This window comes from Coregonus lavaretus (genome assembly GCF_964263955.1).
Source record: "Coregonus lavaretus genome assembly, chromosome: 16".
Taxonomy (NCBI): domain Eukaryota; kingdom Metazoa; phylum Chordata; class Actinopteri; order Salmoniformes; family Salmonidae; genus Coregonus; species Coregonus lavaretus.
The window spans coordinates 19,931,363-19,947,651 of record NC_140003.1 but is presented as its reverse complement, the minus strand read 5'-3'; the positions used below and the strand labels follow the sequence as shown (position 1 = coordinate 19,947,651).

At 43.0% G+C, this 16,289-nt stretch overlaps 2 protein-coding genes across 2 annotated transcripts in view; both read right to left on the bottom strand.

Annotated features, from left to right (window-relative positions):
- The window catches only part of kif5c (kinesin family member 5C), a gene marked incomplete at its 3' end in the record, with an annotated part of 62,065 nt that extends 59,441 nt beyond the window's left edge, over positions 1–2,624 (bottom strand). Inside the window, exon 1 of the mRNA XM_084179461.1 lies at positions 2,123–2,624. Coding sequence (XP_084035587.1) covers positions 2,123–2,248 — 126 coding nt within the window. The 5' untranslated portion in view covers positions 2,249–2,624. The remainder of the gene's footprint in view (positions 1–2,122) is intronic.
- Positions 2,625–3,230: 606 nt separating this feature from the next.
- LOC311143609 (enhancer of polycomb homolog 2-like) lies at positions 3,231–16,169 on the bottom strand. Its single transcript, XM_084179462.1, has 14 exons — positions 15,786–16,169; positions 14,249–14,408; positions 11,909–12,054; positions 11,513–11,719; positions 9,540–9,688; positions 8,972–9,107; positions 8,494–8,718; positions 8,284–8,367; positions 7,140–7,288; positions 6,653–6,975; positions 5,828–5,964; positions 5,528–5,678; positions 4,969–5,266; positions 3,231–4,556 (listed from the first exon to the last, which is right to left on the bottom strand). Exons 1-14 carry the CDS (start codon positions 15,936–15,938, stop codon positions 4,484–4,486), a joined length of 2,391 nt encoding a protein of 796 aa, XP_084035588.1. The 5' UTR covers positions 15,939–16,169; the 3' UTR covers positions 3,231–4,483.
- Positions 16,170–16,289: the final 120 nt, after the last annotated feature.

Here is a 16,289-nt window from a genome sequence, read left to right as displayed (position 1 = left end):
CATCTGTTCTTGCAGAAGCATGCAGTGTGTGAGCAATGATCACTGGGTTTCCAGTAACATAATGTACTGTAAGTCTAGTCATCAATTTCTTCAGTCAAATAATAAACATCATGGGTGTTTTACTGCTGTCATCTTTCAGCCTAAGATGAGCTAGAGATCAGTGAACATGCCCTGGCACTGATCGTTGTATATTCCTCCCAGGCTGAGGAAGAGGAGGAGGAGGAGGAAGAGGGGCACAGCTAGGATGCTGCTAGCATATGGGAGAGGAGCGGGCTGGTGGCAGAACTGAGGAAATAGGTATGCTGACTTTGTGTACTTCACAGCACAGCTTAGCCTGGGAGAACTCAGACAACGGCAAACGAGACACACTGACTACCTGCACAAATCCTCCTGAGCATAATACGATCAGTCCAACACAGGCTCTATTCCAACACTAACTGGGAAATTAAACATGTGCACAAGCACACAACACACACACACACGTCTGATGTCCTAGGTAATGCTTCAATCAGCTTCTTGCCCTCCCCCTCCCTTTTCCCATTACCGGTGAAAAACAGTCCTTATTTACGCTACTTAAACTCACTCAGCCAGCAGTTCTCTCTTCTGACGGCCATTTTCTCTTTTGCCTTCCCCTCCCTGGCAGGACATAGGTTTTCCATTCCAATTACTGTCCGGTCAATGATGACGTCTCTATGGGTTTAGACAGGCCAAACTAAGACAAACCAGACTGTTTCCCCTGTAATGGGCTCCACTCATGCAGACTCTGACTGGCCTCATGCTGGGAGCCTCTAGCTGTAGTAGCAATATAATCAAACCTTGATTTAGGGTGGCCACTACAAAGGAGTCACTTCTCATTCTGATTTCAAACATGAGCCAGTGTTTTCATTTTCTTCCATGTACTGACAATATAAGACTTTTATTTGTTCTTTCAGCGAGCTTGTTTTATGATTCACCTTAAAATGAATAACCTTTGAGATCAAATCAAATCAAATCGTATTTGTCACATGAGCCTAATACAACAGGTGTAGACCTTACCGTGAAATGCTTACTTACAAGCCCTTAACCAACAATGCAGTTTTAAGAAAATAGAGTTAAGAAAATATTTACTAAATAAACTAAAGTAAAAATAATATTAATTAAAAAAAAGTAACAATAAAATAACAATAATGAGGCTATATACAGGGGGTACTGGTAACGAGTCAATGTGCAGGGGTACAGGTTAGTCAAGGTAATTTGTTAATGTAGGTAGGGGTAAAGTGACTATGCAAAAAAGATGAAGGGACATTAAGGAATTCTTCTTGTTCTGCTATAGGCTATGAGATCATAGCTTTCTCATCAGGATGGAAATGTAATGACATTGAAATTACTAAGCATAAGAGACAACGAACTTTCAATGAAAGTTCATTTTCATCTACAGCCGAAGATGGTTATATTTAATTCAATTTAACGTGACATAGTAGGTTGGTAATGCCATTGATGACAGCACACACTGACAGTCTACAGACCGGCAGACCCTTGGGGGAAAGGTGTGAATTATACCGTCCATTCTGTGACCACTACTAGGCAACCTGAATAAATGATGTCTAGATAAACACTCAGAGTCCTATCTTGCTTGTTTGGCAGATTGACAACAAGCATACATCATGGGTAATTACGCAGCTATAGCTCGATCATGTTGACAGGCTCGATTATGAACCATCCAGACCCAATTTGGAGAGATGCTTCCATTGATAGCAGAGTTCAGGAATCATTGTGGTCCTCTGTAGCTCAATTGGTAGAGCATGGCGCTTGTAACGCCGGGACCACCCATACGTAAAAATGTATGCACACATGACTAAGTCGCTTTGGATAAAAGTGTCTGCTAAATGGCATATAAAATTTTTTTTATGAAAATATTGGTCCCTCTATTTGGCATTTCCACCATTATTCTTCCCAACAAATGCCCATTAACCTCCTATTTATTAATTCTTATAAAACAATGTTTATGATCACCTTGCACATCACCGTTTCTTTTGTCAGACTGAATTTGAGTGAATTTAGGCACCTGTGAATCATGGCTTTGTAGACTACACGATGAAGATTAGGTGTATATCTATCGATCAAATTATTAAGATTTACTCACCGTTATTACCACCGTGTCTTCGCCTTTGAATTTCGGGATGTATTTGTCTCCTCTGTTGGTTTCGGATTCATTCAAAGGCCTGAATCGGCACATCACTTTTACACCGCACTCAGCAGCATCGGCCATGTCCACAGCACTAGGTTATATCCAACCAGATAACAAAAAAAACTTTCTCTAGGCTAGTTATCGCGAAGTTTACTGCAGTTTTATTGAGGTCAAATTAAGCACTTATTTCCATTGTGATTCACTGATATTTAATCTCAATCCTACATTCCAGTCAATTAAACGATTGGCGCTAGGCTGAATTCTAGTCTACCTGTTTAAAAGGAAAACAACAGATTGATGAATGGTCTGGCTGCTATCGCTTGAGAGTCGATTTGAGTGAGAGTTCCTCTTTTCGTGGTCGAACATTTGCTTCCGACCTCCCGTATTCACCGACGCGTCTTGCATCAGGACCAGCATCGACCAATTTGAAGCTTCTCGCGCTAATGCTGTCAAGCCCACCTAGGTCCACCCAAGTGATGGTGAGGATGCTGATATTGCGGTAGCCTGACGTGCTTGCGTCCCGAACGTGACTTCTTTGGAATTCTGGGAGAAGTAGTCAAATCATATTGACATACGATATAAAGCAAGAGATTGTAACGATAATTTTACTTAGCAAGTGTTGTAAAAAAGTGTTATACAGGTAGGTTACATTTTAAAACATCACCACAAAAACTGTTATTTCTGTGTGAAATGGAATTGATGGTCCAATATGATCCATTCCATGAAAGCTAATCACTCAACTCGATGTTCCCCTCTAGTGGGTTTCCTATGAATGAGGGGCCGTCTGTGGTGTCCCCATAGAGGACTCAAGTGCCCAAAAGCCTGTTTTAGCCTACACTACAACCTCACTCCTGACCTTGTTTGGAATACATTTTACAGACTGCAGTGAAGGATAACTACTAAGTATATAGCATTCTGAAGACTAAATCCTAGCAACAGGTGTAGCGTACAATAACTTTCCTGAGCCACAATAAAACCTCACTCAAGGCTAAATACATAACTCACTGTCAAAGAAGTGGTGAAGAAATGGCTTAAACCAGATGAAAGAGAGTTGTTATACTGATATGTATAGTTATATTTATTTATTTCCCAGCATTTTTTTCTGAAACACTCCAAGAACAAGTAACAGGGAAAAATGTATGTCTGAAGAAATAGTGCATGAACACTAGGCATTACTAATTATTATCTAAACAGGTTTCTAATACATGTACAGGAATTCACTACATCAACTACACTAATCTACAGGAGGTCAATCACTGACCATCAGACATCGTTTCAACATGTTACTTGCCCCTTGACCAAAGGAGAAAAAAAATACCCCAAAATATTGATGTGCACCGCCCAATCCAAAGGGGTAGTCGTTCAACAGAGTTGCCAAGTAATGTGCAAGATTATACAACGCAATACATTACAGATAGAATGGTTAGATTCATGTGTACTGTTAATTGGCTTAAACTCCCTACCCGTTTAAAAAGGCAAATATATTATAAAAAATGTTTTCCTGCTTTACATCTGCAGATTGATTTTAGGATGCATTTATTTGTCATTTTGATTTAAATGTAAATAAATAGGTTTGTATGGCGAATGGCTCATTTTTAAGATTTCCTCATTGCTTTTGGAAAATTCTGCATCGAATGAAAAAGGAAAAGAAAACAGAATAAAAAATTAAAAAGACAAATCAATTCCTGTTACAACTGACAAAGTAACAGAAAATACTTGCCTGAAGGGGGGAAAAAATGCCACTATTAATCTACTTACAAAAAGACCATAACTATTCAATTTGTGAAACCAAATCAAAAATCAGGCTCATTTTTCCATCGTTAGAAAAAAAAGCACAAGAACCAAATATGCTAGCAAGACTGATGTCCATATTTCGCAAACATATTTTGCTGATTTGTTTTCTCTTTAGATACAAAAATGTAAACATTGCAAAATAAATAGTGAAAACAAGTGATAGAGGATCCGTGGTTCATTCTCATGATCCCAACACAAATGGTTTTTGCATTTTGACATGTACTATATTGTTTGCATTTTTCAAGTGCAAAGGCATGATGACAAATTAGCTAGAATTCACATAACAGAAAAAAATAAACATACTAATGATACAAATATACTATCTTACAAGGTAGTGATATTCCCAATTTACAAAATGTACATTTATAATATTGACACTTGTTATAATATTTTGATATGCTCGATTCTGTATAGGTCCTTGTATACACTTGCCCTCTTGTGGCTGCGGCTGGAGCTTGTGTTCCGTTTGTCACATTCACCGGTCTAAGCAGAATGGGGATGAGGGAGGAGGAAGGGAGGGGGTTATGTCACCTCCATTGGTACTGTGGTCTCTGATATGCCGTTCAATGCAAGTCTCTCAGGTTCGTGATTATCCCTACAAAAATGAATAAATATAGTAATTAATTATTCAGATACATAGCAAATACGTATGCCTGGAAAATGAAAACAAAAGTGATGTATATCAGCCATTCTAAATGAAAGAACAAGAAATGAAGAATCTAGTAATCGTGGTCCTCTGTAGCTCAATTGGTAGAGCATGGCACTTGTAATGCCAGGGTAGTGGGTTCGATCCCCGGGACCACCCATATGTAAACATTTATGCACACATGACTGTAAGTTGCTTTGGATAAAAGCGTCTGCTAAATGGCATATTATATTATTATTATTATAGTAATTGCTGGACAGGTCAGAAGTTATGGACATACGGAGATATATTATGTGTGCTGATGAGGCAGAAGTTACGGACATACTAAAATATATACAACTGAAATGTATTCTGGTCTTACCTGGCCATGCTGCTGATGGCAGAGGCGGGCGTCACCATGGCCACGCGGTCCAGGCTACTGGCAGCCACGGTGGCCAGCTTTAAGGCAGACGGCGAGGGGGCAGAGGGTCTGGCGTTGTGGTGGTGGTGGGCAGGAGAGACAGCACTGCCGTGGCCCCGATGGTTGGGCAGAGACTGGGGCGAGGAGGAGGTGGCGTGGGCAGGTAGCAGAGGGCCTCCGCTGGAGGAGGTAAGACCTGACCTGTCCAACCCTGTGCCACTCTGGGATGTGCTGGTGGAGTGAAAAGGTCTGGAGGTCCCTGCAGGAGAGGTGATATGACACCGTCAAACCTGAGTAGGCCTATTACCTGAATAAGCACATACCTTACAAGTAAATTAATGAGGTGGGGTGGTCATTTAGCATCCCCTGATCAGAAACAACCCAACAAGTCTGTTTTCAATCCTCCAATAGTTTACCAATGCCTCAATCCCACTATGGTATCCAACTATAATAGAATATCTGAGAGAATTAAAATGTATGACATGTTATAATCTAGACTACATGTTCATCCGAAGCTCACCTGAAGGCTGGACGACCCCGTTGACGCTGGTATTGTGTGGTTTGTTCTCATTGTTGACCTGGCCTGGAGCACTGATCACAGCTGATGCCGCAAAATGGGCACTAGCCGAGTCCAGAGTCTTTGATATGATGCAATCAGCGGAGCCAGAAGTCTACAACACAATATTAGGACAGTCTTTAGAACATAACAACACTGCCATAACAGACATCAAAACATGCGCTGAGCTGTTTGAAGCCTACCAACATATCAACATATATAGTATATAGTTATCTTTGAAGAGGTGAAAGATGGTGTGTGTACTTGTGTGTTTTGTCGCTCTGGCAGTGGGGAATGCTGCTGGGGAGGAGGAGCTTTCAGCTGCAGTTGAGCCAGCTGCTGTTTCTGCATCTGGGCCAGAGCCTGCTGATGAGTCTGGTACTGCTCCTCTGTGATACCACCTGTCAGTATAGGAGAACAGGGAGAAGACCATCAGACAGGGAAAGACACAGTGACAGAAAGAGAGAGAAAGAGAGACAGAGAGGGGGAGTGTACACAGCAAAGAGGGAGGGAAGATGAGCAGATGGAGAACTGTAGTAATCTTTGAAGGTAGGAAGATACGGCGAGGAGATGAAGACTGCCTGGGTTACCACTCCCTAACACTAGGGGTCATAGTGGAGCTATTCCAGAAAATGCAGCTAGGAGTGAGTGGAGGCCACAACTGATTGACTGGAAGTTCCTTGAAGTGCAACCCCCCCTAGCAGTCTACAGTTCAGTGGCAGCCTTTCCACTTCCCTACACAAATCATGTCTGACTGGGAGTTATGAATCAACCCTTGCTGACAGTTCTGAGAAAGAACAGTTACTGCAGAGAAACATGACGACAGCCTGCAACCAGGGGGCTGACGAGGAAAAAGAAAACCAAATCCAAACAAATCCCATCTGACCTGCCTATTTTCAATGGAGAACCAAATGTGTTCAGCAAGCAGCATCCTTAAAAAATATAGCCAACATGGAAACTAGGCCTATACAGTTAAATGACGTTTGGGAGCGGCTTGGTTCCAACATATAAATGCAAAGGCCGTTGAGAGATAGAAACGGAGGGGTGGACTTTAGAATCACCATGGGGTGGGGTTGAGGAGGAACTCACCTGAGCCACTGTTCTTGGAGTGAACCAACAGCCCTCCAGACAACCTGGTATCCACGGAAGGTCTGCCCATCCTCCCGTCCCCACTGCCGTCACCCTGGGTGGGCCTAGGTCTGAAACAGCGCCACCTCAGGGTCTGGATGTTGCTCACGATGTCTGCCAGTGAGGAGGCAGAGCCAGGCATAGTTCTGTGGTTCTGTGAGGAGGGCCGGGGATCAGTAAGGTCTGGAGCCCAAGGCCTGGTGAAGGGGGAGGATGTGAAGACGGCTGAGTCCAGCTTCTTTAATGCGCCGTCCAGGTCTGATGAAGCCCGATCCAACAGGATCCTGAGAAGAGGGGGAATTTGTGGAATCTTAGTGACAATCCAAGCACATTTCATTTAGAGAAATCACAATGTGAGTTCATGTGTATCATTGGCCCTTAATAAATCAACAGAATACATAACCAAAAAGGAGATATTGAGAGGTGGATGATAAGAGGAGTTGGTTACCTGCCACCTCGGCCCACCCTCCTGCGTGCCAGTCCCACACAGCGTTGGGGTACAGAGAGGGCGGTAAGGGAGTGACGATGCCGAAGAGCATCCAGCCCTGCCAGCTCAGGGTGATCCCACAGGAGCCCAGAGCTCTGGTCCACACAGGGCTGCAAAGACAGGCAGAGGAAACAGTTACTCATTTAGCTACCTACAGCACAGTACCATACAGAAAGGACCAAATACCACCTTACCCACAGACTAGACCCAATACCACAATATTGTCACAGATTAATAACAGGGGCTGCGTTAACGCAGGACTTTGCGTTTTTCATGTAAAAAAGGAAATAAAAATATATTGCTGCACCTTGTAAACGCAGATCTAAAATGTTTCTTATTGAAATTCTGCACGGCTTCAGTCAGGGTTTGCTCCAAATCATGAACGTAAAAGGACTAATTTTGTGCTTCAGCTGCACTTCTCACTTTAGCCATTTGATTTGAACATTTGAAAAGTTTTGGTGTGTACTAGGCTATTTTAATTAATTTCTATATGTTACAGCACTTTGGTTTCCACTAATAAATATGTTGAAATGGAACCAAATGATCTGTTTCTGTCTTCAGTCCTTTTTAAATAGGATAAATGGGCTACGGTATAGGCCGAATGTGATAGTCTGCCTGTAACCAGCCTAAATAGGCCTATAACTCCATTCCTATTCTATTCAGAGTTGAGAGAAAATCGAATTAGAAATTAGCTATTATCAGGCTGGTTAATGTGATGCATGTCTGTTGAATTTGGGAAAACCCACCCACACACGCCACGCCCCACCTACTCAGCCAGACAGGAATCGCTTCTGCGTTGCGGCATACTGCATATTTTCTACTCAACGGTACGTGCTAAATAGTATGTGGCGATGAGCACATAGTATGCAGTTTAAGTATGTATGCTAATATGGGTATTCAGACGCAGCCAGTGCTGACTTTCAATATAAAACGCAGGTGAAATGGTATAAAACGCAGATGAAAATGGTTTAAAAACACAGATTCTTGGATGGTCTGCATTTTCAACATTTCTGAAAGCTAACGTGCCCCTGTAATAATGTGTGGAATCGGAACTGAATGTGAGAGAATATACTTCAATTGCACTTCTGATTGCAGTGAGACTCACAGCAAGGTAATGACAGCCTGCTTTCCTTCTGAAGGCAAATGCTCCATCTGGATCGTTCTCCTCGTCTGGTTCTGATGGCGGCGACTGAAAGAGGCCAAAAAAACAAGACTTTAAAATACATACTTGCTCACAAACCAAATATGACATAATGTATGAACTTCTCCACCATGATATTGTCATCATCAGAACCCTGTTCTCAGAGGTACTGACCAGTGGGTAGTCCTCCTCCTCCTCCTCCTCTCCAGAGCTGTGGAAGTCATACTGTTTGATATCGGCCTTGTTAACGATGTGCTGGCGCTTGGTGGGCCTGCCAGGGCGGCACAGGGGGTCCCGCCTGGTGTACTTCTTCTTTGGTCTGACAAAGTCAAAGGGATCCTCGTCCTTCACCGAGACGTGGTGGTGCCTATGGTGCTGGAGACTACCTGACTTGTGCGCCTGAAAGGGAAAGTGTGGAATTAGATATTGTGAAGTCAAGAGCCAGACAGACAAGATTTATTCATGGTCAAATGTTCAGAGTGAAAAGAGGTCATTGCTGCATGTGAATCATTTAATTTCTTGAAATGTAAATCAGTGTGCTGCCGGTGCATCCTGCAGCATCCCCTCTTCTGAACTGCTTTATTGTCAATTGTAAAAACATCAGGTAAAAGGAAAGAGGTAATATTATGGACAATAGAAGCCCATATATTACCTTGATTTTGACCTCAGCTTTATGGTTATGGCGGTTCCCGTTGGTTAGAATGATTGGAGCAGTGTAGATGGGTTTCTCAGCCAGAGGGGCCGTCACCTCACTGAGGACTTCACCCGTAAAGTCACCCATCTGACATCTACATGGAAACAAAACACAAATAATAGGAACACATTCATTAATTCAATATACAGGGTAAAAAAGACAGAAGGGGGGAAGGGAGGAAAAAAGGCAGCAATTTGTAGTAATTTGTCCATCATTCATATTGACTGACAGTATTCATCAACAACATGTAAGGACAGGCTGAAAGAAGATGTTCTCTTTTAGAACCAGGACTAGAAGAAGTGTGTTACAGTGTTAGAAACTAAGTGAGAACTGCAATATATCACTCAGCATGACCTCTAGTCTGCTCTGCTCTGACACAGAAAGCCCTGCTGGGTTACACCATGCAACACTAATAAGGCACCGGCTACAATCACACACACTGTGAGAAACAAGGCACTAATAGGGCACACAATCTCACACACACCGGCTACCATCCCTCTAACCCCTCAATGCTTTTAAGGCTCACCTTTTCTCCACCACCTCCAGTGTGAGGTGCAGCAGCTCTCTCTTGCTCTTCTCCCTCCTCTTGATCATCTCCAGGATGGTGACCGTGCGGCTGAACTCCCTCCGGAGCTTCAGCATCTTCTCATAGGACGCCTCGTCATTCTTACGGTTCTGAACAAGAGAGCGACACGGTCAAACAACTATACTAACCCTCAGGATCATCAAGCCGACACAGAGGCAGACTTGCCAAACATAAATAATTTTTAAGAGTACCACTTCAGCGCGGCGGCAACACCGGCAGACAAGACACTGCTTAATGATTTCAGCCTAATGATGAGGTTGGCAAAAGACTGCCTCAGTAGGAGTGGTAGGCTATAGACTTATGGGTACTTGGTAATTGGCTGCTCTTCAATAGCTAAGTAGAAATACGTTTAAATGTACAATCAGGGCTCTCCCTAGGATTTTATGACAAGGTGGTGCTGATGTAGGCCTAAGGTAGGGTAGGGGGGAGGTCTGGAGGGTGTCAGTCAACATCCCGCTCAGGAAGTTGGAGCATTTTGTATTTTTGAAAAACCTGTAACTGCCATTTCCTGAAACCTAGAGTCTTAAATTATATAAAACAATGTAGCCAACACAGAAGTATTGTATTTCATCATAAATTAAGTTGATGTGGTCTCAATTACACTTTTTTCTAGGTGAAATTTAGGGGTAATGATTATTCTAATTAATAGGTGTATTTTTGTGGATAGTCTAGTGAAAATGTAAACTGGCCTGTAAACTGGCCTCTAATTTTATTTGAGGAGAAAATTCAGAATAATTCAATTACTGTATGCAATGTAGTAGTCTAGGCCTATATAAGCTTGTTTCAGATCTCCATCCCTGACCAAATCCATCAGGTTAGGTCAGACTACTAGGCTACCAATCATTCAAAATGTTTTGTTGTCATTGGTGAACTGACTATTATCACATCACTAGCAGCCTAGTACTGTTGACAAGCAGCTATATCAAGAGGACAGATCAAGAGCTGATTAATTAAGACAGGCCTACTAATCTTTAACAGTCTAAAATAACTTTCCGTGAAGGACGGTTTTAGTGGAACAGCTCTCTGCCATGTCTGTTTTGGTTTTTCCATGCACGCAGTGACACACAATGAACTACCGCAACACTGCACGCTTCCTTGTTCGTCAATGCGCTCGCGCCTACTACCGTTGCGTAGATCAAAGCTAGCGGGCAAGAAAGTGTTCTCCCTTAGTTGACTAAACGATGTAGCTAACTACCTTCGTCGCATTAGCTAAGGAGCTAACAATGAAATAATAGTGGTTGTGCTTGACCAACACATACAATTTTGGAACATGTATTTAGCAAACGGTTCCTTATCCATTTCCCCTACCCTTTTTCCTCACACATCAGTGGTATCAACAGACGAAGTGGAGAGCAGCTCGAGGGAGGAAAATAGTACTACGACTCGCCCAAGTCCTCTGACTGGCTCAGCTCCACAATGTGCCAACTCAAAGCCTATTTATGGGTAGTTTTTCATACTAGCGTACTTTGACCTCAAAGTGCATGCATGGTATACAAAATGCATGCAGGTTAGCAGGTCTGCAGAGATCCTGACTGAGTTAGGGTACAGAGATATTCATGAAAATGCTTGGAGAGCACATCAATGGAGCGTATAGCAGTTAAGAGCATTGGGCCAGTAACCGAAAGGTCACTGAATCGAATCCCCGGGCTGACTAGGTGAAAATCTGTCGTTGTGCCCTTGAGCAAGGCACTTAACCAGAAATGCGCCTGTAAGTCACTCTGGATAAGAGCGTCTGCTAAATGACAAAAATGTAAATGTAGCTAACATGAAACAAATTACTTGCAACACAAACAACGATAAATGAAATTGTGCAAGGCTCCAAACCTTGAAAGAATAGACAATTATTGCCCGATACTGAAACTGCATCTAATCGAAGTGTGAGGAGACCAAGCCATGTGATTCTCCTTTCTCACCTTCCTGGTCTGCATCTTCTCTGTGCGCCGTCTGAAGGCCACGTAGGCGTCGTTGTTGGTGGAGCCGTCTCTCTTCTCCTGCTTGATGAGGGGGATGAGCGACGGGCCCTGGCAGTTCCTCCTCTTTCTCACCCAGTAGTCGTACACTGACTTCAGGAGGTAGTCATCCTCATTCAGTAGCAGTTTGGCCTCTGTGATAGTGACCAGCTGTGAGCAAACGGAGAAGGAAGTTTCATTTATTACAGTGTTTCCTTTGATTATTTTCCAGAGCAAAGCCTCTTAAAGCAACATTCCATCCAGGTCCTCTGGCACTAAAACGGTCAATCTTCTATTAGCACAGAGAAGCTCTCTTGATAACACAATTGCTGCTGGTCTAGATGGAGGGTGTTATGTTACCTGGTTTGCGCTGGCTTTCTCCAACCTGTCCACCATGGTCTCAAACTGTATGGGTTTGATCTCCATCTTGCGGTTGAGCCTGTTGAGGAGGGTCTCATCCTCTGAGTCCATGTCATAGTCTGGCTTCTCATTATCCAGACCCAGGGCTATGAGAAGAGGAAGAGAGGATCAGATTAGGTCAGCAAAAAGGTATTCTTGGTGCAAATTAATTAAGTGTATGGCCTCTAACCAATTACAGCTGGTTGGCTGAGGACAGATTTCATCTTGTGAAAGTGATTGTAACAATTTACATCAATTGCTCTATAACAGGGGTGCTCAAACTTTTGGGCTTGGTGAGACAGAAAAAAATCTGAGTGGTGTGCTGCGGCCCGAACAAATAGACATGATGCATTTACAAATATTTTTAAAAAGGTAAACAACAGCTTTTTAGTCTTGAAACAAGGGCTTTTAAGTGATCATAAAATCACACTTCAAAATCAAATTCTAGCCATTTGCAGTGCATTCGGAAAGTATTCAGACCCCTTCATTGTTACGTTACAGCCTTATTCTAAAATAGATTAAATAGTTTTTCCTCATCAATGTACACACAATATCCGCAAATGTATTAAAAAATAAATCAAATTGAAATATATAAGTATGCAGACCCTTTACGCAGTACTTTGTTGAAGCACCTTTGGCAGCGATTACGGCCTTGAGTCTTCTTGGGTATGACGCTACAAGCTTGGCACACCTGTATTTGGGGAGTTTCTCCCATTCTTCTCTGCAGATCCTCTCAAGCTCTGTCAGTTTGGATGGGGAGCGTCGCTGCACAGCTATTTTCAGGTCTCTCCAGAGATGTTCGATTGGGTTCAAGTCTGGGTTCTGGCTGGGCCACTCAAGGACATTCAGAGACTTGTCCCGAGGCCAATCCTGCGTTGTCTTGGCTGTGTGCTTAGGGTCGTTGTCCTGTTGGAAGGTGAACAGTCGCCCCAGTCTGAGGTTTTCATCAAGGATCTCTCTGTACCTTGATCCGTTCATCTTTCCCTCAATCCTGACTAGTCTCCCAGTCCCTGCCGCTGAAAAACATCCCCACGGTATGATGCTGCCAACACCATGCTTTACTGTAAGGAAGGTATTGGCTAGGTGATGAGCGGTGCCTGGTTTCCTCCAGACGTGACGTTTGGCATTCAGGCCAAAGAGTTCAATCTTGGTTTCATCAGACCTGATAATCTTGTTTCTCATGGACAGAGTCATTTATGTGCCTTTTGGCAAACTCCAAGAGGTCTGTCATGTGCCTTTTACTGAGGAGTGGCTTCCTTCTGGCCACTCTACCATCAAGGCCTGATTGGTGAAGTGCTGCAGAGATGGATGTCCTTCTGGAAGGTTCTCCCATCTCCACAGAGGAAGTCTGGAGCTCTGTCAGAGTGACCATCAGGTTCTAGGTCACCTCTCTGACCAAGGCCCTTCTCCCCCGATTCCTCAGTTTAGCTTAGCGGCCAGCTCTAGGACGAGTCTTGGTGGTTCCAAACTTCTTCCATTTAAGAATGATGGAGGCCACTGTGTTCTTGGAGACCTTCAATGCGGCAGACATATTTTGGTACCTTTCCCCAGATCTGCACCTCACGGGCAAAACATTTTAGTGCACCCCCTCTTGGTAGTGGATCATTTTTTTTCAGTTTCACCTGGTATTTTCCTTCCATTCTACACATTTTACCATTGGGCGGAGATCAACTTTTGCTGTTTTAAAGCTAATTTCCTGCAATTCTACACATTTTGCCATGACTTATGCCATGTTCACATGATATCTGAGTGAGAGTGACTAACAAGATCAATGGGGGCCCCTGGACGTGAGCACATGCCCTACGTGCCTGGTAGGTAATTTGGTGATGATTACTACAAGGTTTAGATAGCTGGCCAGACTACCTTATCTAGCAATGACATTTGTTTTTAGCTGACATGGGCTAATTGACTGACTGTCAGTGACTGACATAACAAGTGGAAAACTGCAGATGCACTACCAAATGTAGATATTGCACCTTGTGTATTCTACTTTTCTAACTCTCAACAGTAAGTTGAAAACCCGACTAAGTTCGAAAAATATATAAATACATTATATATTGGAACCTTCTGACGTCGTCCCAGTTTGGTTGCCCCTGCTCTACAACCTCGGCTGACAGACAGACAGACAAAGATGTGCTAGCTTGATGGGCTGGCCAAAGATTCACTATCCAGGTTTGGCACGTGACATTTCAGAAACCATTTGATAGCTTGTCAATATTTGTCCTCTGAGTGAATATGTGTGTGAGAGTTGGATCGGAGGGGAGTAGCCTACAGAAGCTGCTGCCAATAAATGCTACTCACGCTGGATGTGGAAGAGCTGTTTGGGGATCCTGAGCTCTCCTTTATAGAGACGGTCGTAGTAAGTGATGTTGCTCTCCGCCTCCGGCACCGGGATGACCATGTTCTCCTTCTTCTCCCTGAAAACGGACTGAGCAGAGATGGCCCTCTGGAGATGGTGCTCCTGAGGGAAAGAAAGATTGACATTTTTAGAAAACCTGTATTGGCACAATTCAGACAAAAAGAGAGAGTGTATTAGAGAGCAAGAGGAAGAGAGAGAGGGAGTAAGGGAGAGAATAGGTAAAAAGACAGTGAGCAGAGAGCTTGATCAATGTGTTTACTTAATAGTACAAACCTACTAGGGCAATTCCATGGTAACAGAATGATGCTGAGACTCAAGATGTCAAACAATAACCAATGCAAAGTTTGTTAGCAGAATCACAGCAGAAACATTCTGTTACCAAAGTTTGCATCTGCACTGTTCTTATAATAATAATATAAAAAAAATTCTTCAAGTAGATGTGTTTTTGTTAAATGTTCTGTGGACATTTTTTTAAGTATTCCTTTTGCATAGAATTGTACGGTTTGTTTAATTTTGCAATCACTGGTTTTTGTTTGACATACGTTTTAAAGTGAAACATCTGAGTCTCAGCAGCATTCTGTTACCTTGGAATTGCCCACTACTAACATGCATCTTATCTTCAATCAAAAACTACCATGTTTGCATTTTTCCGTATCATGACAGCAAGAATGCCTTTCATATGCTGTACAGACAGTCAACAGACAAAACAGTTTTGTCTGCAAATAACACCCTGTATGGAATGGGTTCATAGGCAGCACATGCAAACCAAACCAACTTGCAGCATTATGGTGATGGAACCTCCTGAAACAACTTGAAAAGGTGTAGGGCTCATTTCAGTGGTGTTTGACTGCAGGCAATACTACATCTGCACTGATGTAACAACAATACAGATGATCAAAGAGAAGTAGCTAGCTACATTACATTAGTCTACAAGTGTGCCATGGTTGGTTTATGGCGCCTTGGCTTCCTATCTATCTGTCACCCACACATCTACTGCTTAGTTTTAGTACGTTAGCTAACGTTACTTTCTTAGTGAAAAGAGTCTCATTGGCCTCTAAGTTAACTAGCTAGCTAGGGACTATCTTTGTTTAGCTAGTTAGCTAACTAGTTACTTCAGAAATATACAAGGTTGGATGAGAAAGCACTGACTGCATGTTAGCTTAGTTTACTACAACGCACGCCTGTTTGTTATCAATCGCAACATTGCGCAAGTCACCAAGAAAATGTACGTAAAATCATTAACGTCAGTAGTGGAAGAAAGCACTACCATTCATAAGCAAACCTCGTTATTTACGCTATGAGAGTATATATGGCGTAAATACTACGATTTACTACGCAACAAGCGTGAGATGACGGGCCCTCAGCATAAATACACAAACATACGCACAACATGTTGCGTAAATACATAAAGAATACAAATCACACTACCGTGCACATTAAATAATTGTAAGATATCTAAATTTTTAAACGTTTTCTTACCGATTCTTCTTCTTTTTCCATCCCTGTAGGCATCTGCGGCACAGCCCGGTTGATCGAAACGCAGTCATTTAGGTCTGGAAGGTCTTTGTTGCGGTATATGGGGAGAGGTTTGGCGGCGTCTAGCGCTCGAGCTCGGAACGATAGTTTACTCATTGTTTGCCCCAATCGCACTCACATAGAACGCGAAGGAAACATGTATCCCGCCACAATTCGCTCAAAAAAATGGTATAAATCCACAAGGGACTCGGTTGATTTCACAATAGCAGGCTTCATTGGTTCCCATTTTGTCGAAATCAAGTGCGAAAAGCCATTTCTGGTCGAGTTTAACTGGATTTAGAAGCTATTTTTCTCAGGTGATCCACTCCCAGTGCCATGAAAAACATGGCGGACATGTCCACAGCGCCTGAGCAATCCCGACAGCCAGCGCGAGACATCCGAAAAACATGGGCCCTGGTGTTGCGCGCGCATCTCATACAACATGCATGAAGAAGTCATGTAACACGC

Coding starts and splice junctions, on each gene's coding strand:
- LOC311143609 (XM_084179462.1), bottom strand. CDS start 15,938: ATGAGTAAACTATCGTTCCGAGCTCGAGCGCTAGACGCCGCCAAACCT. Junction 8,719..8,971: donor AAGCTGAGGTCAAAATCAAG/GTAATATATGGG, acceptor TTTCCCTTTCAG/GCGCACAAGTCAGGTAGTCT. Junction 4,557..4,968: donor GCCATCAGCAGCATGGCCAG/GTAAGACCAGAA, acceptor TCATTTTTGTAG/GGATAATCACGAACCTGAGA.